The sequence below is a fragment of the Somniosus microcephalus genome, chromosome 22 (genome assembly GCF_052327205.1).
Source record: "Somniosus microcephalus isolate GS21.2 chromosome 22, FLI_Smic_1.0, whole genome shotgun sequence".
Classification (NCBI taxonomy): domain Eukaryota; kingdom Metazoa; phylum Chordata; class Chondrichthyes; order Squaliformes; family Somniosidae; genus Somniosus; species Somniosus microcephalus.
In genome coordinates, this window is record NC_141008.1 from 50,558,238 (window position 1) to 50,585,255 (window position 27,018).

A 27,018-nucleotide genomic window follows, 5' to 3' on the forward strand; every position below is an offset into this window, starting at 1 on the left:
TGGACCTGTTGGGCTGAATGGCCTGTTTCTATGCTGTAAATACTTTGTAATACTTTGGAATCCCATATCAGACTGGGAGATCGGAACTGGTCTGTATGGCTCAGCCACTCATTGGTTTAACCAGCTGAGCTATCGGAGAAGGAAGGGGGCTCTTTTCAAACATCAGGAACCTACAGGTGGAACGAAGGGCTGCCTGGGCGTGTTAACAAGTAGCTCCCTACTGGCAGTAAGCTTCACACTTCTAGGTGGTCACGCTACTGAGACAAAGCTCTGAAGTCAGAAACATTATGTTTGACATTGGCTTGGTGTAAATGGGCCACATTGTATCAATGCTAAACTGATGGTAAAATGGGATGTTGTAACCTCATGTCCAGAGTTTCAATAGTTCAGATGAGATTTTAAGAAGGTACCTTGAAGATTTTTTAACAGCTGTATTTTGACAGGATTTGAGACTGTAAAATGTTAATATACGTGTGCTGTATATTCGAATGATCCAGTTGCACTTGTATTTAATGCAAAAATTTGTTTGACTCTGGTGGCCATTCACTGTATTGACACATGTATAGGTCACCCCTGTGGAGAGGCTAGAGGAATGGGGGTTATGTTCATTAGAGGAAAGAAGGTTACGCTGAAATTTGACAGAAGCGTTCAAAATTATGAAGGGTTTTGATGGAGTAGATAGGGAAAAACTGTTCCCACTGGCAGGAGGATTGGTAACTAGAGGACACCGATTTAAGATCATTGGCAAAGGAACCACGGGGAGATGAGGAGACATTTTTTTACGTCGTGAGTTGTTGTGATCTGGAATGCACTGTCTGAAAGGGCGGTGGAAGCAGATTCAATAGTAACTTTCAATAGGGAATTGGATAAATACTTGAAGGGGAAAATGATTGCAGGGCTATGGGAAAAGAGTGGGGGAATGGGGCTAATTGGAGAGCTCTTTCAAAGAGGCGGCACAGGCACAATGGGCCGAATGGCCTCCTTCTGTGCTGTATGATTCTGTGATATAGGCCTGATCCCAAACCTAAGCCCTCCACCCCAGAAAAAAAATTATATAGGCTGAACACCCCAATTTAAACTTTTTGTTCTATAAGTGTGATGTATATGCAATTTATTGTAACACGTGCTCCTCCCATTTAGTATTGAATTCCCCAGCAACCTTTCTCGCTTACCAAGATGAGAGCAGTGCCAACAGTAAAATGTTACAAAGGCAAGACAAGGGTTGGAAGCCCACTGGAATGAACAGAGGTGCATTTATATGTTAGCAATTGGGAAAGCCGTGAAGTGCACTGAAATGGGTTTATAATTAGTGAGCAGGCTGCAAAAACCACTGAAATGAGCAAAGTTGTTATTTTTTCCTCCCGAGTGAGAAAAAACTGGAAACAGCTCACTTAAAAGAAAAAAACCAGAATCAGTGAGTTTTGTTAACACGCACCAGGTCTGTAATTAGCACAGCACTCGTTGGCAAGTTATGAAAAAGTTGCAGGAGATGTTGGCATCCACATTCATTTTTGCAATTTTGTTGAAAATTAATATTCTTATTCCTGTCCACTTCTCACAAATGGTTTAATTCTTGGAATAAACCCCAGGCAAAGTGCTGTGTACTGCAGCTAGTGGCCTGCTAGCTGACGGGCTGCTGTCCTGCCTGCATTCATGTGTTGGAAGAGGGAAGACTGGCACTGGCACTGCCACATCTACCACTGTGAGCCCATCTCTCTTGTTCTCTCTCCATTATACTGCACTGAGTGATGTGACAGCAGCTTGTCTTTGAGTGCGCAGCAGTCACGTTAGAAAGAACATGCATTTCTATAGCGTCTTTCATGACCTCGGGATGTCCCGAGGCACTTTACAGCCAAAGAAGTAAATTTTTGAAGTGTAATGACTGTTGTAATGTAGGAAAGGCGGCAGTGAATTTGCACACAGCAAGCTCCCACAAACAGCAATGAGATACATGGTCAGATAATCTGTTTTTAGTGATATTGGTTGAAGGATAAACGTTGGTCAGGACACCAGAAGTTCCCTGCTCTTCTTCAAAACAGTGCCATGGGATATTTTGCATCCACCTGAGAGAGCAGACGGGACCTCAGTTTAACTTCTCATCCAACAGTGCAGCACTCCCTCAGTACTGCATTGGAGTGTCAGCCTAGATTATGTGCTCAAGTCTCTGGAGTGGGGCTTGAACCTACAACCTTCTGACTCTGAGAGTCAAGTGCTAGAGTTATACTGTTATTCTACCATCTTTTATTTTTTGAGATTCTGAAGGCAGTTCCAGGCTCCAACACTTGTGCTTGCTTCTGATGTATGATAGGAAACAATTAATTCTATCTTGCTGCTAGTATCTACATTCATTTTTTAACATATGATAATAAATTGCCTATGGATATGCCAAGGTCAGTTGATGAATGTAAGTTTTTTTAAATGTACAAGATAACAACAGAATTGAGAGAACAGAAACTCGCTCCAAAGAGCCATCCAGTGGCCAGACCCTACAACTACAGCGTGACGGTTGACAAAGTCAAATTGAATGGGGAATGTTGACATAGCAATTTCCAATGCTGAATGTTGACAAAAATGGTGAATAAAAATTCAGGATTAAATTGAAGTTTGTGGGAGCCTTATGCAAAAGTTTTAATAATATAAAATCAATATTCAGATTGATGCAAATTGTCTAATTCCTAGAAAAATACAGGGTCAAGTGCTCTGCGCCGCTTCTAGTTGTCCTTGTGTCATTGCATTTACCAGACGGTTGAGCATCCAAACTCTGTGAGGTCAGAGTTAAACTGCTGCCTGCAACCTGCCATTCAGGTTTGGAATTCCCATCTACCAGAGTTTCACTCATCCCACTCAAATGCGCCAGAGATGATAAGAGGAGGAGGAAGAAATGCAAAAAAGATAAGAGCAATAGAATCAAAAAATTTTAAGGAAACAGACATGCAAAGGAAAGTAAACATGGATACTGTGTAATGGAATAGGAGAATTGTTCTTATGAATTAAAAGAGCTAAGAAAAAGGAATAAAAACACAGAAAAATATATAATTGGAAAGTGTCAGCAATGTCAGAATCAAAACCAACAAGACAAAAAGTTGTAGTCCGAATGACAACAAGAATGGAGAAAGATAAGAATCAAAATCAAACGAAAATAAAAAGGGAGAAAGAAAAAAATCAAAGAAGGGAAAATGAATGAAGTAATGTCACAGATGCTGTAGATAGAATAAAATAAAGCACAAAAATTAAAATGTTATATTAATTCTTTGACAAGTTTTAACACAACTCTTTGTCAGCTTATCTCAAGACTTGTTCTATTTACCGGCACAGTACACTAGGGGACTGACAATCTGTAAACTTTATTCACAATGTTTAGAGGTTGATCAGTGACGGGAGTTAAGTGTTACACGATGATGCAGCACGCCAGAGCGGAAGAGCCAGCCTGATGCCAGCCTGATGTTAAGTACCCAGACTCAGCTCTGAAATCAGGGAGGCTCAGAGTTCTGCCATGGAAGAGGAGGCAAAAAATACGAGAGCAACAGAGTTACCCCCATCAGCCTGTGCAAATTTCATATTAAAGTTTTCAGGCTAGAAAATAATTTCAAATAATTAAAAAATAAACTACTAAATTAGCAGATGGAAGAATGTCATACAAAAGGTTAAGTGTTCAATACACTATTATCACCAAGAATAGTTCCGAAGCTTATATTTATCTTTTGAATAAGTGAACGGTTCTACTTTTTAAAAATATTAATTCATAAACCAGCAATAAACTGCAGGGAGTTGGCAATACAGTTTCATCATAATCTCCTCTGATTTATCATCATAGAATCATACAGTACAGAGGATGCCATTCGGCCCATCGTGTCTATGCTGGCTCTTTGAAACAGCTATCCAATTAGACCCACTCGCCTGCTCTTTCCCCATAGCCCTGCAAATTTCTCCTTTTCAAGTATTTATCCAATTCATTTTTGTAAGTTACTATTGAATCTGCTTTCTGCATTCCAAATCGCTGCGTAAAAAAAGTCTCCTAATTTCAGAATGGTTTATAAAAGTGATTTATACTCCACTAATTTGCCAGTTAACTTCAGCATCCTGTTTGTTTTGTTGGGTATTTTGTGTGTTGGGTTAACTCCAGTCACATAGCGATGTGAACACTTCAGAGTCATTCAAGAATCCATTGGACGCTGTGACAAGGAGACTGTAGATTGCTCCTTCTGGACAGATGAGCAGGGCTATGGGGAAAGAGCAGGGGAGTGGGACTAATTAAATAGCTCTTTCAAACAACCAACACAGGCACGGTGGGCCGAATGGCCTCCTTCTGTGCTGTATGATACTGCCTCACCAGTGTGTATTTATCTTCTGATCTTGTGACATGTATCTGCAGTACACACACAGGAGTTGATTTGAACTTTTGGACAGTTAACTGGTGGAGCGAGCCTTCAGGGACTAAGTGTGAAGAAAATCTCAAACAACTAAATGTACTGTCACTAGAGAAAAATGGCTTAGGGGAGACATGATACAGGACATCAAAATGGAGTTAAAGTAAAGAAGCTATTTAACTTGGACAAAGAGCTCAGCAGTAGATTACATAAGTGAAACTTTCACAAGCTTCAAGCAAGGTTAGATATTAGGAAAATCTTTATTCCCCATAGGGCAGTGGATGTGGAATAGACTCCCAGAGAGGGGAATCAATTTGGGGGTCAATTGTCACCTTTAAAGGAAGTTGGATCACTATCTACAGGAAACTCTCTGGTATCCGGCACCGACGGGACCGGGATGGTGCTGGTTGATTAAAAATTCCAGATGACGGAGAGGGTTATCTACCGAGGCTACTTTTAACAAACAAAAATAAAAAAATCAAGAAATATGCAATATAATTGGGTACTCACCTACAGAATGTTGTGTTAAAGGGACTACCGGCAGCGCGGGAGAGTCAGACTCCTGTTATTGAGGTGTTCGGACTTCCGACAGCGCCAAGAAGCCGAGTAGTGGCAGTTTGGAGAACTACCCCCACTGACTAACTCGGCCACCGCAGGAGACTCGGACTCGGCAACATTTCCGGTTATTGAAGTGTTATTTTTGGAGTATCAATTTTGCCGGTTAATAGAGAATTCCGGATATTTAGGTGCTGTTTAAACGAGAGTTTCCTGATTGGGAAGTGAAACAGAGTGTTATAGAGCTAGTAATCACGCTTCTTGATAAGACAAGGGACTTCGTCCTCAAAGTAGGGGATGGACAGTTGGTGTGGAAGAGCTCTGGATGGAACAGGCTTGAAGCTCTCCAGAGCTTCTTATGGTTTACCCGACTCCTACTAGACAGTACATGTGTGGATGTCAGATGAGGGCTGGATCAGGCTGGGCTGCAATGCCTCAACAGTGGGCTGATCCTCACTGTCTAACCTCGCAGGTGAAAAAACGAGCGTCTGTGTGTGGTACTGAAGGAACTGTGGAATTGGTCACCTAGTTCCTGTGGAACTGTACCCCGGCAAGAGTAAAAAATTGAGAAGTAGTATTAGCAGAAAAAGAAGATTAAGGAATTGTGTCCAAGTCATGCACGTTGCCAGTAAGACCTGTTTATTACAATTTGAGCGTGAAACCTAGAGTATCTTTTTGAATGGAGTAGCCAGTATTCATGTGCACAATGTCCTCTAGCGAGTATATTTTCTACTGTGTTGGTTCTTTAGGAGATGCTGCAGGAGAAGAGTGTGACTGAGAGTGATGAGAGCTTTCCAGGAGCTCAAGTAGACGGACACCAGGAGCACAATGTGCAGTCCCCAGGGCATGGAGCTCCAGGAGCAAGCAGCATGTCTCCAGGCAGCCCACAGGCACAGGACCCTGACCAGGTAAGGAATCACCATCTCTCCCTTTACTATGGGACAAAGAAAAGGACAGTGTGTTGCTGGGAGTGGCAAGACCGAAAACACCCCGTTGTCCCCAGCAGAGATTCTGCCCCTCATTCCGTCTCCCTCCATGGATGCCTGCTCAACACAGCCCAACCATGCACCATAGTGCGCTCAGACCTTGTGCTTCAAACCTACATCCAGTCCAGCATGAAGACCATTTACTTTCATTTCTGGAATCTCACCTGTCTCTGCTCCTACCTGATCCTCATCTGCTGATGAAACCCTCCTTCATGCCTTTGTTACCTCCAGACTTGATTTTCTAATGCCCTTCTTGCTGGCCTTCCAATTTCCAGCCTCCATAAACTCAAACTCATCCAGCATTCGGCTGTCTGAATATCATCCCACTTGAAGTCCTGTTCACCTGTCATTCCTATTCTTGCTTATCTTCATTGGCTCCCTGCTCCTCATTGACATATTTGAGTTCAAAATCCTCACCCTCATCTACAAAATCCTCTATGGCCTGGCTCTTCTCCGTGTCTGCGACCTCTTGCATTCTTAAGTCCCTCTTGCAGCCACTGTTCTTCCGACTCTGGCCCATCTTGTACTCACTTCTCTTTGCCATTGGTGGCAGAGCTTTCAGTCATCTCGTCCCCACACTCGCATTCTCCCTCAAACCCTTCTACCTTGCTTCGTTCTTCACCATCTTATAAAACATCCTTAATACCTTCCTCTTCCACAGTGCTTTCAGTGACCTCCCCTAATTCCCCATCTACTCCTGCCTGGGTCCAACCCTCAACCGGCAAGCACCTTGGGATGTCTCGCTACGCTAAAGGCACTTATTACAAATTTTGGTTACTCCCATAAGCAGATCTCATGTCTTTTATGATCAGGATGAAAGAGGTCAGTATACACCTCAATACACATGCTATGTTTTCACAACAATAAAATCGCTGTGCCCATGACACCCCCTGCACTACTTCCATACTTCTATAAATTGGTCAGCAATACAAACTAACCATGAACGAGTAGCCTTCCACCTTCAGGTCTATAGGACAACTCTCCTTTTCTGATGGCCCACTATCTCTAATGGTAAATAATGGGTCGCCACGTCTGACTCAGATTCAAAGTCCTGCCAATCACATTCAGCCAATCTCTTCCAGTTAATTTGCCAGTCTGCCTTATGGCAATGAGTGTGGTAAATCATCACAGACCGTATCACCCACCCCTATGCACCATGGGCCAACTATCGACTGGTATGATGGGAGCTTGGAGGTGAGGCGGCAGCGACCTGAACCTTGTTGGCTCTCGAGATTGAAGGATGAAAATCTGAAAACACGAAGGTAGAAAAGGATTTTTAAAAAAGGAAACTTTGGAAACTTCGCTTCTCCAAAACAATATTAACTGTGTGAAAATTAGGAGATAAAATTCTAATGAACCTGTATCTGGCACACTCGCAGGACACGTAATTGCAAAATTGCATTCTCCCTGCCTGTGATTTTCTGCCCATTGACTTTAACCGATGGACAATTGCAGGCTGGGGAATGCACAGTTTTGCTATATAGGCCTCCGGGATGTGCCAGATGCAGACTCATTGGAATATTTACCCCGAGATCGCATGGTCATATTTTAGAAGTCTTTGATTCAGAGAAAGATTAATGTATCAAATTTGTAATTTTAAAAACAACCCAAATAATGCATAATTTTTAAAATATTCATATAGTGCCTTTAATATAGCAAAATTTCCCAAGGTGCTTTACAGTAGGAGTTGGGGGAGGGATGGAATTAGGAGAGGTGACTGATGGGATGGTCTGAGATTTGTAAGGAGGCTTTTGAAGGCGGAGAGAAGTAACAAGGCAGTGGGTTTTAGGAAGAGAATGGGGACAGTAGCTGAAGGTGCTTCTATCAATAGTGGAGTGAAGACAGGGGGAACACACAGTAGACTAGAGTTGGAAGAGTGTGAGCATGAACATTGGGGTTGGAAGAAGTTGCAGAGATTGGAGGAGGAGGGAGACTGTGGAGGGATTTGTAGCCAAGGACGAGAGTTGATGTGCTGAGGGATGGGGAACAAATGGAGCTTGAGAAATAATGGAGTGGTAGAGGAGCGGGACTTTGTTTGGGATGGGGTGCAGGTGGTGGAGTTCTGCATGAATTGGAGTTTATGTGGAGGTAGAGCTTGGGAGGATGGCAAGGAGGACATTAGAAAAGTGCAGATGAAAAGCACGTAAATGAGGATTTTTGTCATTAGTTGAGGTGAGTAGTTGGCAAAGATCTTGTTGCTTGACCAAACGTAGAGCTTAGAAGCTTAGCTCATGGTCGAGCAGGACATCCAGGGTGCACACCTTTCAACTGAACTTGACCAGACTTCCAGGAAAGGGGTTGGGATCAGGGGCTAACATGTGAAGTATCTGGAATGGGCCCAACGGGATAGCTTTGGTCTTGTCACTGTTTGAGGTACAGAAATCTCTGGGTCATGCACAACATAATGTCAGTCAGGCAATCAAGAGTGCTCAGTGACAGTTGTAGATTCAAGGGTGGTAATGGATGGATAAAGTGGGGTAGCATGGATGGATATACAAAAGCTGACCCACTGCTTAGGGATAACGTCAGCACGGCAACATACAGATGGGGAATAGGAGTGGGCAAGGTGGGCGCCTTGGGGCGATGACAGAGGTGACCCCGCAGGCATGGGAGAACAAGCCATAAGAACATAAGAAATAGGAGCAGGAGTAGGCCATTCGGCCCTTCGAGCCTGCACCGCCATTCAATGAGATCATGGCTGATCTTCTGCCTCAACTCCATTCACCGGCCCTATCGCCATATCCCTTGATGCCTTTACTAGTCAGAAATCTATCGACTTCTGTTTTGAACATACCCAATGACTGAGCTTCCACAGCCCTCTGGGGTCGAGAATTCCAAAGATTCACCACCTTCTGTGTGAAGAAATTTCTTCTCATCTCAGTCCTGAATGGCCTACCCTTTATCCTGAGGCTGTGGCCCCTGGTTCTAGACTCCCCAGCCAAGGGAAACATTCTCTCAGCATCCACCCTATCAAGCCCTGTAATAATTTTGTATGCTTCAATGAGATCCCCTCTCATTTTTCTGAATTCAAGCGAATACAGGCCTAGTTTACTCAATCTCTTCTCCTACGACAGACCTGGCAGGTGGTGTTGCTGGCTACATTGAGGGAAAATATACATATGTTTATTATATGAATTTAACATTCAGTTGAATTCATTAACAGAATATTAGGAGACCATAGGGAAATGTTTCAAATAAAGTGCAAGAAATTTATTAAAATATTCTTGAGCTCTGCTGCAAAGCGAGTAAACACCTTCAACCATAGGGAGCAGTGTTAAAAACCTGGTCCCTTTGGACCTCACTCGATACTGACAGAAATGATTCCAATAAAAAAAGGGTTTGTCGGAATGACGCGAGCTGACTAATTACAAACTTGCTTTTTCTGGGGGGGCTAGTATCTCCTCTTCGTTCTGGGCAACGAAACACTCAAAATTTTGGCATCCACTGTCAACATTTACCCGCCCTATCCATCCTCTCTAGGTGAGGCCACCAAATTAATGCCAGTTTGTAATGAACCGTGACCCAAAGCCTTTAGCAACTTGGTTGAGAATGGCCCAAACTTAGTTTCACAGCCACTAAGGAGAGTTGACTTTTGCCCCATCAGTCCCAGAGGTAAAAGTTCAGTCTGCCAATCCCGCTGCGTTGCCTAATCCTTCACTGACTGCAAACCGATGAAAACCTGACAAAGAGCTAAAATCCCAAATGGTTTATGTATGCTTAGAAAACTGGTGCAGTGTGGTGGCTAATGGTTCCCATGGGTAACCAGAGTATCTTCCTTCCCAACAATGATGCATCAATATCACATGGCAACATATCACATGGATATAAAATACATTTAAAACTAATGTTAAAGCCAACCGTGTGATGACACAACACACAATCTCACCACATATATGCACTTGCTCCACAAGTAAACTGGAAATGTGCCCAAAACACTGCAGACAAAAAATATTTTTAAAAGTCGTAACGCATTACATTCTATTGTTTCTACCTTTCAATAGGGTGTGCGTTGACAAGCAGTAGTCTATGGAAAACAAGCCACTTATGTTGTATCTCATGAGTGATGCAATAGGAGGCCACTTGTTTTATTGCCTGGTAGCTACTGATCCTGCCCATATATACACACTCAAATTGATTGTCATATTTACACTGCTCCCCATTGGAACATAGAAACAACATAGGAACATAACACAAGAACATAGGAACATAGGATTAGGAAACATAGAAACATAGAAGATAGGAGCAGGAGTAGGGCATTCGGCCCCTCGAGCCTGCTCCGCCATTCAATGAGATCATGGCTGATCATCCAAACTCAGTACCCTGTCCCTGCTTTCTCCCCATATCCCTTGATCCCTTTAGCCTTAAGAAATATATCCAACTCCTTCTTGAATATATTTAATGAATTGGCCTCTACTGCCTTCTGTGGTAGAGAATTCCACTCTCTGGGTGAAGAAATTCCTCCTCATTTCTGTCCTAAATGGCTTACCCCTTATCCTTAGACTGTGACCCCTGGTTCTGGACTCCCCGACCATTGGGAACATCCTTCCTGCATCTAGTCTGTCCAGTCCTGTCAGAATTTTATAAGTTTCAATGAGATCCCCTCTCATTCTTCTAAACTCCAGCGAGTATAAGCCCAATCGACCCAATCTCTCCTCATACGTCATTCCTGCCATCCCAGGTATCAGCCTGGTGAATCTTCGCTGAATTCCTTCCATGGCAAGAACATCCTTCCTCAGATAAGGTGACCAAAACTGCACACAATACTCAAGATGTGGTCTCACCAAGGCCCTGTACAACTGCAGCAAGACATCCTTGTTCCTGTACTCAAACCCTCTCGCTACGAAGGCCAACATACCATTTGCCTTCTTAACCGCCTGCTGCACCGGCATGCTTACCTTCAGCGACTGGTGCACAAGGACACCCAGGTCTCATTGTACTTCCCCTTCTCCCAATCTATTGCCATTCAGATAATAATCTGCCTTCCTGTTTTTGACACCAAAGTGGATAACCTCGCATTTATCCACATTATACTGCATCTGCCATGCTTCTGCCCAATCACCCAACCTGTCCAAATCATCCTGGAGTTTCTCGGCATCCTCCTCACAGCACACACGCCCACCCAGCTTTGTGTCATCTGCAAACTTGGAGATATTACATCTAGTTCCCTTGTCTAGATCATTAATATATATTGTGAATAGCTGGGGTCCAAGGACCGATCCCTGTGGTACCCCACTAGTCATTGCCTGCCACTCAGAAAAAGACCCGTTTATTCCAACTCTTTGCTTTCTGTCTGTCAACCAGTTCTCTATCCAAGTCAATACCTTGCCCCCAATCCCATGTGCCTTAACTTTACACGCTAATCTCTTATGCGGGACCTTATCGAAAGCCTTTTGAAAGTCCAAATACACCACATCCACTGGTTCTCCCTTATCTAGTTACATCCTCAAAAAATTCCAGGAGCAGGAGTAGGCTATACGGCCCCCCGAGCCTGCTTCACCATTCAATAAGATCATGGCTGAACTTCTACATCAACTCCACTTTCTCGCTCTATCTCCATAGGAACAGGAGGAGGCCATACAGCCTCTCGAGCCTGTTCTGCCATTCAATTAGATCATGGTTGATCTGTACCTTAACTCCCTTTTTTGGTTCCATTATTGCTGCCTTAGGTTAAATCTCAGCCACACTTGCCCATTTGTTCAACTCGGCATTTCCCTCTCGCGACTGATAGCGTGAAGAGCGAGCAGTGACATTGTCCAATGTGTAGACTCACGATCTTGTAAGTTTCTGGCTCCATCAAGCATCCAATTTAGAAAACCTTGATGTTCGTTGGTGATTTCCTTTCATTTAGTTGATCTAAGTTTCTCAGGGAATCCAGTATTTGTCATTTACTGATTAGAAGCTAATTTGTTTTCTCTTTAGTGTCAAAAAGATTTTGAGATTGGAATTTTAACATTCTATTCATCGAATACAGAATATTCAATAAAGTTAACCTGTTGTCAATTGGAGGAATGAAATATTGTTATTTATTACACAAAACATTTTCAGTACTAAAGAGATGCATTCGATTCCAGAGCATAGAGAACATCAAGGTTTATCTCCATGAAAAGGAACTTTGGAAGAAATTTCATGAAGCTGGCACAGAAATGATCATCACCAAGGCTGGCAGGTAGGTTTAGTGTAAATGAGTGTAAATAAGAGACACTTTGTGCCATTTTATACTAATTGATCTTATTTGGTTCATTTAGTGGCAAATTGGTCATTATCTCATTGCTGTTGGTGGGATCTTGCTGTGTGAAAATTGGCTGCTACGTTTGCCTAAATTAATTGACAAAAAAAACCAGAGGCGACATGAGGAAAACATTGTTTTATGCAGCGAGTTGTTACGATCCGGAATGCATTGCCTGAAAGGGTGGTGGAAGCAGATTAAATAATAACTTTCAAAGGGGAATTGGATAATAGAAGTAAGAACATTTGCAGGGCCATGGAGAAAGAGCAGGGGGAGCGTGACTAATTGGAGAGCTCATTCAAAGAGTCAGCACAGGCACGATGGGCCGAATGGCCTCCTTCTGTGCTGTATCATTCTATGGTTCTATATCCTTAAAATAGCGACGTTTTATACAATTACAAATATTATTAGTGTCAAACAGTCGCACAGCTTAGCATGTCAGAGCACTTGCACTTAGTGCCATGGAGTGGTGGAACCCAGACACTTCCCCACTGACAGAAAAATCAAAGATAATTGTCCCAAGGCTGTTCTCCTGCTTCTGATAATGGAGAGCTCTTCACAGGATAGGCAGAGACCCAGGGAGCAAGCTGTCCACAGTCATTGCCTGGGCCAGGATACCAAGTGGAGAGAGTAACCCAATCCTATCCTAAAAGTAATAAAGAAAAGAATTAACTTACATTTACTCTCGCACCTGCAGGACATCCCAAAAGGTTTTGCAGTTAACAAATTATTTTGAAGTGTAGTGACTGTTGTAATGTAGACTAATTTGGCAGCCAATTTGCACACAGCAAGCTCCCAAAAACAGCAATGAGATTAATGGCCTGATAATCTGTTTTTGGTACTGTTGGTTGAGGGAATAAAGTTGGCCAGGACACTGGGAGGACTCCCCTGTGCTTCTTTGAATGTTGCCATGGGATCTTATACATTTACCTGAACGGGGCCTCAGTTTAATGTCTCATCCAAAAGTTTGCACCTCCGATAGTGCAGCGCTCCCTCAGTACTGCACCGAAGTGTCAGCTAGACTATGGGCTCAGGTTGTTGGAATGGGACTTGAACCCATCACCTGCTGACTCGGAGGTGAGAGTGCTATCACTGAGCCAAGCTGACACCTAACAATTAAAATCTTTAAATACAGTTTAAGAACATAAAAACATAAGAATTAGGATCAGGAGTAGGCCCTACAGCCCCTCGAGCCTGCTCCGCCATTCAATAAGATCAATAAGATCGCTGATCTTCGACCTCAACTCCACTTTCCTGCCCTATCTCCATATCCCTTAATTCCTCTGGAGTCCAAAAATCTATCAATCTCAGCCTTGAATATACTCAACGACTGAGCCTCCACATCCCTTTGGGGCAGAGAATTCCAACGATTCACAACCCTCTGAGTGAAGAAGTTCCTCCATCTCAGTTTCAGAGACTCACACTAATTACTTGACACCGTTTCCAAATTATTGTTCAGAAACATTGTTTAATCTTTTGGCTATGTATATTGCAGAAGCGAGTTTGGTTTTGACAGTCGCTTGCTAGAATTTAGGGATCTACTGAGCCAAGGTCAGTAGCAACCAATAGAACTATCAAGCCTCGCTCATTTTCATAGAATCATAGAAACCCCACAGTGCAGATAGAGGCCATTCGGCCCATCGAGCCTGCACCGACACATATCCCACCCGATCCCCGTAACCCCTACACCAACACATATCCCACTCTATCCCTGTAACCCCATGTATTTAATCCCCCTAACACTAAGAGTCAATTTATCATAGCCAATCAACCTAACCCGCACATCTTTTGGTTTGATGTATCTCACTCTTCTTGTGTTTGCCTGTGTTTCTGATCTGTCTCTCTATTTTTGACCATGTAAATCTGACTCCTATCATTTAAGATGTCCTAAATCTGATCTCCTTCTGATACCGCTGGCTGTATTGGGTCGATTTTCTGAATGTGTGGTCCTATCAGAGCCTCACATGCCATTTGGAAAATCAGCCCATATGGGGGAGAAATTCAACTTATGGCCACACGTTTAGTGCCCCTATAACGGGCGCTAGGCCTCTGAATTTCATGTCGGGATCTGTCGCACCTGATCTGGACCGGAAGTGTGTCAGGCGCCATGTTGACACGGGCAACTTTTAGTCGTCCAGGGTGCTTGCCTGAAACAGGCTTGAGGCTCCTTAAATATGCAAATCTGGGTCCTACGCTGGTTGTAGCACCCCAAATGTTAATACAGGTACAAATGAGCAGAGCTTGCTTGGCCTAGACGTACCAGGCCTTGAATGGCCTAACCAGCAGCCAGTAACAGGACTGCTAGAGGCCATTCAAAAGAAGCTTTTATTTTTGTGGGCCCAGGAGAACAAAAAAAACTCCAGCCTACTGCCGGCATATTCGAGGACCGCCGCCCCCTCCCCACCAATTGCCTCCTCCCCCTCCCCCGCAGTTGGCCGGCACCATTTAAATGAGGTCCGAAGCCAAATTTCACTTGGGCCTCAGGACGGTGCAGACCAGCGCGTGGAATGGTCGCTCCACCAACTTCGTGCCCGTTTTGGGCACAAGTCAAATTTCTCCCTTTATGTGGCAACAATAAATTGATCCACAATGTATTAGAAATCTTATGTCTGCGTGCAGTTCCTGTCAACTTTTTCCAATAGAAATTCCTACGATCACACTTATAATGGAACCTGCCTTGGTAATCTTGTCAGACTGTGACTGCACCCTCTCCTCAATGGAGTTGCTGAAGCGCCACCCCTGGCAGGAGAATGTAATTACAGCATAACACATTTATAGAGGCAGTAAAATGTAGACATAGTAACCTATAGTGGAAATATATTAACAAGGATAGAATTTGTGACTGGCTTATGTCTGCATGCCTTGGTGCAATTATCCTCCACCCTCTAATCCCGCTTCATCTGAAGACTACACCTAATCTTGACTTCCCATGGCCAATGCCACAGGTGATCGACTAGTAATGTATGAATAAATAGCTGTAGGGAAGGGCTATTAGATCCGACAAACTTGTCCTGTATTCGCATATCAAAACCACAACTAACTGCCTTCCACCATATCCCTCAATCCCTTCTCTCTGCAGAAACCTGCCTAATTGTATCTGGAATGCACGTATCTTATAATGTCCAGGTCAATGACTTTCCTCGATAACTCGCTCTACCACTCTGCTGTCCTTTGGGTGAGAAAGGTTATGCCTGACTTTCCTACTGACTGCAGTTTCCTCGTTACTAACCTGTGTCTCCTTCACCAAAGTCCACAAAATGCTTCAATCAACTGAGTATTGTGGAGCTGTTTAAAATCACGCCGAAAAATTGTTTTCCTAGCCCTTCGTTGTAATATTGTTATATATTTTCATTAAGGGTGTGCAGGGGTTGAGATTGCTTCAGTTCTCCCTCACTAACACATAACTTAAACCAACTTAAACTAGCTTTATAGGCTGTTCCAAGTTTTCATAGGTTAGCTTATCATTAAATGGGATACAGGTATATTGTGTAAGAATTAACAGTTATTCAAGTACTTTATTACTATAAAACTCACAAAAGGACCTCCCCCCCACCCCAAGTCTTCTGTGTGCAGGAAACTGTAGTGTATGTACCTTTAAGAGGAACTATGTTTTTGAAGCCCCTGTATACTGTAGTACCAGTAGTGACCACTCGGGTATATAAGCCTGTGTAGCGTCTTGTGTTGTTAGTTCACCTCCAGACTTTGTTCAGTAAACACTTGTTAAATCAACTCCTGCATTCCGTGTCTCCATTAACACACGGATCTAACAGTGGCGACGAGTTAGAAACGAACTTACCTGCAATTCGGCAGCACCTCAAGGGGATCGACTCCTCAGACGAAGGTCGAAGCCAGAAGCAAAAAAAATTAAAAATAAATAAATAAATAACTCGAAGAAACTCGAAAACGAGGGCCAGGCTTGGTCTCCGGTCTGTGGTTTCCCCAGCTAAACGGGCTGGTGGCAGGTAGTGCACTGATCCTTCCTGGGCTGCGGCGGGCTAGAGCTCGATCGGGTGGCTCTGCAACGGGGCCGGGCAGCGAGTCGGGAAGCAGAAGCAAAGAGAGAGAGAGGGTGGAGCACTCAGGGCGCGGCCGGTGCTGCAAAGCAGGTCGGCGTTCGGACCGAGCAGAGGGAGGGGAAAGTCCCAGAGGGTCCGCTCCACGATGGGAATGGTTCTCCAAGTAACGGAGAAACTATTGAAGCGATATATAAAAAAAATAGAAATACCGCGAAAAGCTGCAGGTCGCAACGGGAACCGCGGAGAACAGCGTTGGCAGCAGCGGCAGTGGCGGGAAAGCGCGGGAGGCGCCATCTTAACTCGGCGGGGAAGAAAGAAAAGAGCGGGAAGCGCCATTTTAGATTTTCAAGATGCTGAAGACTGGCAATGTTACTGCTTTCGATAGTGATATAGAAGATTGGACCACATATGTGGAAAGAGTGGAGGTATATTGCAAGGCGAATGAAGTAGCGGATGATTAAAAGGCATCGGTACTTCTAAATCTGATGGGCACAAGGACATACGGGCTGTTACGAAACTTGATCACTCCAGCCAAACCGATGGACAAGAATTTTAAGGAGATTGTTGATACCTTACAGGAGCACTTAAACCCAACACCGCTGCTGATAGCGGAACGATTCAAATTCTTCAGGAGGAATCAGCACAAGAATGAAAGTAACGCTGATTACCTCACCGAATTACGAAAGCTGTCAAAGCACTGCCAATTCGGGGCAGGACTGGCAGATTCTCTATGAGACAAATTCGTCTGCGGTCTCCTAAGCGAAGGAACACAGAAAAGACTACTTTCTGAGAAAGATTTGACACTGGACAAGGCTTTCAGTGTGGCTGTATCATACGAAGCAGCAGCAAGAGGAGCTGCAGAGATACAGCAAAAGCCACAGGACTTCGGCACCCATGAAATGACACAGGGTTTCGAGAGATGTTATCGCTGCGGCAGATCCACCCATGACCAGAAGGACTGCTGCTTCAAGGACAAAGCATGCAGGCAATGCGGAAAGATGGGACACATTGCACGTGTATGCAGATCTGGAAAGAAATCTGCTGACAGTAAAAAGGTCAATAAGGAAAAGTACAGAAAGGTACAAATGATGACGGACAGTAGCTCCAAAGACCAGAAGAGCGATAGCGACTCCGGAAACAAGAGACTAAGCTGTCTCAAATTACATAATGTAATTGCCAAAGAAGATTACCAGACCATTTGGGTTACCCTCACGATAGCAGGGTCCCCAGTCAAAATGGAGCTAGATACAGGATCAGCTCTGACCGTCATGAGTCGACGGGATTACGAGCGGCTATTTCCGCATATACCTTTGAAAGACACATCCATTGTCTTGAAGACATATACGGGGCAGAAAGTATACCCCAGAGGGAAAATAAGGGTGCCTGTTGTATACAACGGCAAGGAAATACAGAAGTTGTATTTATACGTTCTGCAAGATGGTGGTCCACCGTTGTTGGGACGTGAATGGATCAGAAAGATACGTTTAGACTGGCACTCCATTCAGGCACTGACGGTGACCAGTAAGAAAAAAAACGATGATGACGTCATACCTGGACGATTAAAAGAAATCTTGGCTAACGCCAAAGAAGTGTTTCAACAGGAACTAGGAACCCTGAAAGGCGCCACCGCCTCAATAAAAGTGGAAGATGCGGCAATTCCCAAGTTTTTTAAGGCAAGGCCGGTGCCATACGCAATTCGTCCAGCCGTCGAGGCAGAGCTGGAGAATTTGGAAAAAGCAGGCGTGTTATCCAAGGTAGATTGGGACGAGTGGGCAACACCCATCGTCCCGGTCATGAAGAAAACGTTGAATAATGATAAATCTGAAGAACAGAGAAAAATTCGCATCTGTGGGGACTTCAAGGTGACTGTAAACCCGGTCCTTCACACGATACAGTATCCTCTTCCGAGGATAGAAGATATTTTCGCCTCACTATCCGGAGGGAAACGTTTCACCAAAATTGACTTAGCACAGGCATATCTACAGATGGAGGTTGAGGAGGCCTCTAAAAAGTATCTCACGATAAACACACACAAAGGCCTGTACCAGTACAATCGACTGGTTTTCGGAGTGGCATCAGCTCCGGCTATCTGGCAAAGAGCTATGGAGCAAGACCTGCAAGGGATTCCGGGGACTCAATGCTACCTAGACAACATCCTTGTAACAGGAGAAAACGACAACGAGCACCTTGCCAACTTGGAGCAGGTGCTCACGAGGCTGAGAGAACGGGGCCTACGAGCAAATCGCCCCAAATGCGAATTTTTCCAGAAACAAATATCATATTGTGGCCATGTCATTAACGAAGAAGGGTTGCATAAGTCACCTGAAAAAATTGAAGCGGTCGTAAAGGCCCCAGCGCCTGAAAATGTCTCACAATTAAGGTCGTTCCTGGGATTAGTAAATTACTATCATAAATTTTTACCAAACTTGTCGACGGTTCTGCACCGCTTAACGCACTGCTACAAACGGGAGTAGTTTGGAAATGGAGCGAAGACTGTAAACATGCCTTCCATAAATGCAAAGGCTTGATCACGTCCAGGGAAGTGTTGGCTCATTACAACCCATCACTGCCAATCAGACTGATGTGCGATGCATCCCCTTACGGCGTGGGAGCGGTATTATCGCATAGATTCCCTGATGGCTCGGAGCGGCCGATAGCTTTTGCGTCACGCTCATTGAACTCAGCTGAGCGTAACTATGCCCAGATCGACAGGGAGGCACTCAGCCTGGTGTGGGGGGTGAAGAAATTCAACCATTACCTACACGGACAAAAGTTTACCTTGTTGACTGACCATCAACCCCTCGTCTCCATATTCAACCCTAAAAAGGGCGTTCCCATTATGACAGCGCAAAGGCTACAGAGGTGGTCCCTTTTCCTAGGGGCACACCAATATGACATAGAGTACAAAGGAACAAAACAGCATGGGAATGCTGACGGGTTATCGCGCCTACCGTTGCCGACGGTGGAAGAGGCGCCTACGGTGGACCCAGTGGAGATATTCCACTCGACCATAGTGGAATGTCTACCGGTGACAAATTCTACCATTGAAAAGGAAACGCGAAATGACCCAACTCTCTCACGAGTCTACGATTTAACGGTGAAGGGATGGCCAGCACATGGCGAACCACTGTTGCCAGTATTCTCGCAAAGAAGAGAACAGCTGTCAGTGTGCCGAGGAACCTTGATGTGTGGATCCAGAGTGGTGATTCCACCCAAACTCAAGGATAGAGTGCTAAAGGAGCTTCACGAGGGGCATCTGGGTGGAGTGAAAATGAAGAACTTAGCCAGAGCGTTTGTGTGGTGGCCAGGTATCGATGGAGACATCGAAGAAATGACCAAGAGCTGTCTAGGATGCCAGAAGGTCCAAAACGCCCCACCACAAGCCCCTCTACATCCATGGGAAAGGGTACATATCGACTTTGCTGGTCCATTTATGGACTCAATGTTCTTAATCGCGGTGGATGCACACTCCAAGTGGCCAGAAGTAATAAAGATGTCCTCCACCACCACGGAAAAAACCATCACAGTATTAAGGACCATATTCGCCAGGAATGGGCTGCCTGAACAGATCTGTTCTGATAATGGACCGCAATTTGTATCCGAAGAATTCAGGAAGTTCTTAAAAAACAATGGGGTTAAGCACTACACGTCCGCCCCATACCATCCCGCCACCAATGGATTGGCTGAAAGGTTTGTCCAGACCTTCAAGAAGGCCATAAAGGCCATGGGTAATGAAGACATAAATCTACAACATAAGGTAGATAACTTCTTGTTTGCGTACAGGAATGCAACACATGTGGTTACAAACCAAACCCCCGCCATGATGTTTTTCAATAGAAGACTAAGATGCTGGCTGGATTTGATCAAGCCAAACGTCAGAAGGGACGTAGAGAACCGGCAATTTCAAAGCATGAATGAAAGGCCAACTAGAACCTTCCAGATAGGTCAACCAGTTTTGGCCCGGGACTACCGTACCGAGAAATGGCAGCCTGGAACTATTTGCACACGACTAGGACCGCTGATGTATACCGTGGACATTGGAGAAAGCAAAATAAGGCGCCATGCTGACCAGATCATAGAGTCATCCGAAAAAGGACAACCTACACCACAACTCTATACGCCTAGTGATGAAGCAGAGATACCCATAGTATCTACCTCCGATCCGGTGATACTGGAACCAGATGAACCCGACACTAGCATTGAAGCCGAATCGACCTTGCCAAAAGAACCTACTACACCACCGAGGCGTTATCCGGACCGAGTCAGGAAGCCTCCAGAGAGACTGAATTTGTAATTGATTAACTTCAGCAAATGTGTATATTATTGTTCTTGTAAAAATGTTATTTAATGATTACTTAAAATGTTATGTACTATTTATCTAAAAGGGGAGGAATTGTAGTGTATGTACCTTTAAGAGGAACTATGTTTTTGAAGCCCCTGTATACTGTAGTACCAGTAGTGACCACTCGGGTATATAAGCCTGTATAGCGTCTTGTGTTGTTAGTTCACCTCCAGACTTTGTTCAGTAAACACTTGTTAAATCAACTCCTACATTCCGTGTCTCCATTAACACACGGATCTAACAGAAACCCTGTGGGGTACATTCCAACTGCTCACTGACAGTCCTCTGTACCTCACCCACGGGCCCATTCTTTAATGTGGAAACCTTACAAGGTGTAAGTATAGCAGGCAGTACAGTTGTATAGGGTCAGCATAGCTGAGACAAACCCGATTCTCCTGCTGCACATTTAACGGCAGTTGTCACTGGACAGTGATTGGGACCAGGAACACTAGCTGACCTTTCCTCTCCCTGGCTCACGGGGTGCTGAGGCCCCTACAGTCATCCTACAGATCATACTTTCTGTTCAAACTATCTCCTTACATTTCTGTCTAAAACAATATCGAGAGAAAGAAAGACTTGCATTTATATAGCACTTTTCATGACCTCAGGACGTCCCAAAGCACTTTACAGCTAATTAAGTACCTTTGAAGTGTAGTCACTGTTGTAATGTAGGAAACGAGGCAGCCAATTTGCGCACAGCAAGATCCCACAAACGGCAATATGATAATGACCAGATGATTTGTTTTAGTGATGTTGTTTGAGGGATAAATATTGGCCAGGACACCGGGAAGAACTCCCCTGCTCTTCTTTGAATAGTACTGTAGGATCTTTTACGTCCACCTGAGAGAGCAGATTCATTTAACAGATGGTTTGACAATGCATCCGAAAGATGGAATATGGAAACATGTAGATTTTTGTTACCTGGCAGAAAGTATTGTCCTTGCATTTGCTTGGCATTTCAGGTCTCCTCAGCCACACCCTCCACTGCCAGGGAGTTGCCAAGCGAAATTGCGCATTTGAAATCTTGCGTTGTTTATTTTATAATGGGGTAAGTTTTCCTCTCCAATGCCCAGGAATTAAGTATGACCTGGGCAGAATGCAGAGAGGAAGATCAGCCAGAGAGGACCACAGGCTCAAAATGGAGCTTGCCCAGTCAAACTTCCATTTGGAAAATTGGGTGTGCTCCATTATGGCCTGTGATCCTTCCTGACCAATTTTATCCTCTGCACTGTCCAGGTGATACTTTACACCCAGGTGGTGCAGCCTAAAATCTACCCCAGGCTGTTCCGAGCGATTGAGGCAGTGGGATCTCCTTCATTTACGTGTATTAATAAATCTGAGAAAGAACACAAAAACAAGAATAGCAGAGAAAGAGTTTACTTAAGGGAGGAAAGTCTTGAGAGGACTGTACCATCATTCAAGTAAGGGGAAAGGTCAGGACAAAAGTTCTGAATTGAGACATGATACATAAACATGAGCTCTTTAGTCGTAATAAGTTCTGTTACAGAAATGTTGAAGAAGGAAAGCTCAACCAACATCACTAAAACAGATTATCTCATTGCTGTTTGGTGGTCATGAAAGGCGCTATATAAATGCAAGTCTTTCTTTTTCTTTCTTAGAAGTTGAGCCTCTGAGCTCTGCTGGTATTTATAAACCACTGGGGTTTCACGCTTTCAGTCTGTGACTTCTCAAAGCACTCGACTATAGCCTATTTATTTGACATACACCGTAACTGGATTTGAAGGCAGGCCAGACATTTTTTCGTTAAATTATAACGTAGATATTAGTGTTTTATGTCAGCTGCTGTTATCAAGATATTATTGAATAGTGAATATGATTTTGATGCAAACAGTCTGTCAACTTAACACAAACCAAATGTTCATTTCTCATTCCCCCTTTCTCACGCTCGATCCATGTCACCATTTATGATATACAGAGCAACAAGGTAAAGAGCAGCTGCTAATATTTCTTCCTCTCTTATAATTGAACCAGGTCATTCAGTACAGTAATGATGGTGTGTTACTCAACAGCAATTACCAATAGTTACAGAAAGCAGCACTCAGGAATTATATTTATCAACAGCTAGTAACAACACTGCATATTTAAAACACACCATAAAGTGTGAATTAAATGAGCTGTTTTGTACTCTCTAGCTTGTGTACACCACTCAGCAGTTGTGTTATTGCTTTTAGTCGCCTCACCTCACCTCATATCTAGATGTCCTGTGAAGCGCTTTGGGACATTTTACTATGTGAATGGCTCTATATAAATGCAAGTTGTTGTTGAATCTTGCTTGTATAATAAAATGTGAACTCCCCAAAAATCCCTGAAAAGCTAAAATGACAGTCTACAGAGCAATTCACAGTATCGGAATAGAGGGATCAGCTTAACATTACAGTGCAGGAATCAGCATACATGGATCTTCAGAATATGAATATTCAGTGATCACTATTTAGTCGCTGACCCGATTTGCCTGCTATATGCGGTGGACGGTCAAAGCATCTGAATGAAGCTGCCTGAAGTCTCCATCAGCTGTTAACAGCTTCGGGAGCAAGTTGGAAAGTGGAGACTTAGAACAGTTGTAGTTGTTAACGTTGCGAACAGCTGACTGAAGCTCCTTGAAGACCTGACTTTGCCTGAGCTTTTGAATTAGTGAGTACTGAACTGCCGAAATAGTCAGCACACTTAATACGGTAAGTGGTGCCTTTGTAATTGACACCTATGGTGATGACAAATGGTTAGCGTCATTTGCCTGATGCAGGCGCTTGCCCGGGATACACAGGAACTGTGTAATTAGTGGGGACTGTGTTTATGTTTTTTTTTAGCTTATATGTTCTTACTTTTTACGTAGAATTATGTAGAATTTACAGCACAAAAACAGGCCATTTGGGCAAAGAGGTCCATGCCGGCAATTATGCTCCACACGAGCCTCCTCCCACCCATCTTCATCTAACCCTATCAGCATATCCTTTTATTCCTTTCTCCCTCATGTGCTTATCTGGCTTTCCCTTAAATGCATCTATGCTATTCGCCTCAACCACTCCCCGTGGTAGCGAATTCCACGTTCTACCCATTTCTTCTGAATTCCCTATTGGATTTATTAGTGACTATCTTATATTTATGGCCCCTAGTTTTGGACACCCCCCACAAGTGGAAACATCTTCTCTACGTCCACCCTATCAAACCCCTTCATAATTTTAAAGACCTCTATCAGGTCACCCCTCAGCCTTCTCTTTTCTAGAGAAAAGAGCCCCAGCCTTTCCTTATAGGTATAACCTCTCAGTTCTGGTATTATCATTGTAAACCTTTTTTGCACCTTCTCCAGAGCCTCTATATCCTTTTCGTAATACCAGAACTGTGTTTTGAAAGTTGACAGCACCTTAAGACTATGTAAAGTTGAAAATGCTTAAAAAGTAACATGTTGTTGAATAAGAACGCAATGCCCATAGTGCAGGAGAGCAGCAACATTGAAAAGAGTAAAGGACGACAAGTCTGGATATCAAAAAAAGGAGAGGAAGAAAAGAGTGAGGGAGGTAAAGAGTTCTGAGTTCCAGGGAAAGAATGAGTTACAGGAGGAAACGGTGCAGGAAGTCTTCATTTCAACACCATGAGGAAACAGAGAGGAGGAACATAAGAACATAAGAAATAAGAGCAGCAGTAGGCCATACGGCCCCTTGAGCCTGCTCCGCCATTCAATAAGATCATGGCTGATCATCCACCTCAACATCACCTTCCCGCCCGATCTCCATATCCTTTGATTCCCCTAGAGTCCAAAAATCTATCGATCTCAGCCTTGAATGTACTCAAAGACTCAGCATGCACAGCCCTCTGGGGCAGAGAATTCCAAAGATTCACAACCCTCTGAGTGAAGAAATTCCTCCTCATCTCAGTCTTAAATGGCCGACCCCTTATCCGGAGACTGTGCCCCCTAGTTCTAGACACTCCAGCCAGGAGAAACAACCTCTCAGCATCTACCCTGTCAATCCCCTTCAGAATCTTGTATGTTTCAATGAGATCACCTCTCATTCTTCTAAACTCCAGAGAGTATAGACCCATTCTACACAAGCACTCATCATAGGACAGCCCTCTCATCCCAGGAATCAATCTAGTGAACCTTCGTTGCACCGCCTCCAAGGCAAGTATATCCTTCCTTAGATAAGGAGACCAAAACTGTGCACAGTACTCCAGGTGTGGTCTCACCAAGGCCCTGTACAATTGTAGCAAGACTTCCTTACTCTTATACTCCAACCCCCTTGCAATAAAGGCCAACATGCCATTTGCCTTCCTTATTGCTTGCTGTACCTGCATGCTAGCTTTCTGTGTTTCTTGCATGAGGACACCCAAATCTCTCTGAACACCAACATTTGAAAGTTTCTCACCATTTAAAAAATATTCTGTTTTTCTATTCTTCCTACCAAAGTGAATAACCTCACATTTCCCTCCATTATACTCCATCTGCCACCTTACTGCCCACTCATTTAGTCTATCTACATCCCTTTGCAGACACTGTGTTCTCCTCACAACTTGCCGTCCCACCTAGCTTTGTATCATCAGCAAACTTGGATACATTACACTTGGTCCCTTCATCTAGATTGTAAATAGCTGAGGCCCCAACACTGATCCTTGCGGCACCCCACTAGTTACAGCCTGCCTAAGATCCGTTTATCCCTACTCTCTGTTTTCTGTCCATTAACCAATCCTCTATCCATGCTACTATAATACCCCCAACCCCATGAGTCCTAATCTTGTGTAATTAAACTTTTATGTGGCACCTTATCGAATGCCTTTTGGAAATCCAAATATACTACATCCACTGGTTCCCCTTTATCTACCCTGCTAGTTACATCCTCAAAAAACTCTAATAAATTTGGCAAACACGATTTCCCTTTCATAAAACCATGTTGGGTTGGCTTATTTGTAAATTAAGAGTAGCAAGAGAGGAAAGTTCAGGGGTTTTTAAGAGATGCTTGTAGGGAATTATGAATTCACCAAACAGGTTTGAATGACATCATAAACTACAGAGCAAAGCTAGAGCATGAGGTCATCAATCTTCCCCTGTGTCTCACCCCTCCCCGATACTGAACAACAGCCTTAAACTCACGGCTACTTTTTATTTATAAAAGAAAAAAAAGGAACTTGCATTTCTATAGCGCCTTTCACAACCTCAGGATGTCCCAAAGTGCTTTACAGCCAATTAAGTACTTTTGAAGTGTAGTCACTGTTGTAATGTAGGAAATGTACAGCAAGCTCCCACAAACAGAAATGTGATAGTGACCAGATCATTAATTTTAGCGATGTTGATTGAGAGATAAATATTGAGGGGCCAGGGCACCGGGGAGAACTCCCCTGCTCTTCTTCTTCTTCGAAATGGCGACAGGGCCTCGGTTTAACGTCTCATCCGAAAGACGGCACCTCTGACAGTGCAGCACTCCCTCAGTACTATGAGTGTCAGCCTGGATTATGGGCTCTAGTCTCTGGAGTGGGACCTAAACCTACAACCTTCTGACTCAGAGTGCTACTACTGAACCACGGCTGATACTCAAAGCATAGACGCAGAATAGTTGATGGATTTTTAGAAGTTTTCTCACCATTATATTGGGGAGGGGCTAGAGCAGTGGTAACATCAATAAAGGGTAATACACCTGGTTCTAACATAACATCTAAAGGTACATGTGACCACATGAACTAGGTTATAATGTTACCAATTCTAAGTAAAATGTACGATTCCCTTTGGAATGGCAGATATTACCATACAAACTACAGGTTTACAGACTAAAGCCACCAATAACTTCATTTAGAAACAGAAAGAAAAAATAAGTACAACTCACAGTAAACAGAATAAGCACAACGTTCCTGCTAAGCTGCGCAGCCGCGCAGTGATCTGGAGGTCCTGTTCAGGCCGCTCACCGGCTTTTCAATGCGAATAACTGCACACGCACGAAAATTTGAATGGGCCGCGTAGACGGTTAAAGGGCCCGCGCACTGAAAAAAAATTACAGGGAACATTGAGCACTTGCAACATAAGCGCAAAGAGAATACCTGGAATGGGTTAATTACTCTTAGTAAGACTAGCTTCTGATTTTGTTCAGTTCTTGGTGCATCAGAAAATGCAGCCCTTATTCCATCCCTCTCACAAATCCATGTACCGTTTTCCAGATTGAACTGAGCAACTATTTCGAGCAACGTTCTGATTAATTTAGGAGATTTCTACAATAAGTCAACAAAAGAGTGTCCATAAATAACAGTTAAACATAGACAGGTTTCATCACTCTACAATTACGGCTGTTAAGTTACAAAAACAATTCACATGTATGAGTCAATCAAGTTTGCAGGTTTAATTAAATCAAAATTTTCACAATTGAACAAGTCAATTTTTCACGTCAGAGGAAAACTCTATTTAAAAAGAGAGCATCTGCAATTTAAGCCAACCAACCAAATTCACTACTAAATATACCATTTGAACATTAAAGTCAAAGAAATAAACAATACAGCTGTCCCAATCAGGGAGAGCAAAATGAAGAAGAAA

The 27,018-nt window shown here is 43.7% G+C and overlaps 1 protein-coding gene across 1 annotated transcript in view; it reads left to right on the forward strand.

Moving 5' to 3' along the window:
• Positions 1–5,674: 5,674 nt before the first annotated feature.
• Positions 5,675–27,018, forward strand: part of tbx4 (T-box transcription factor 4) — a 99,339-nt gene continuing 77,995 nt past the window's right edge. Inside the window, exons 1-2 of the mRNA XM_085964694.1 lie at positions 5,675–5,830; positions 11,980–12,074. Coding sequence (XP_085820820.1) covers positions 5,675–5,830; positions 11,980–12,074 — 251 coding nt within the window. The remainder of the gene's footprint in view (positions 5,831–11,979; positions 12,075–27,018) is intronic.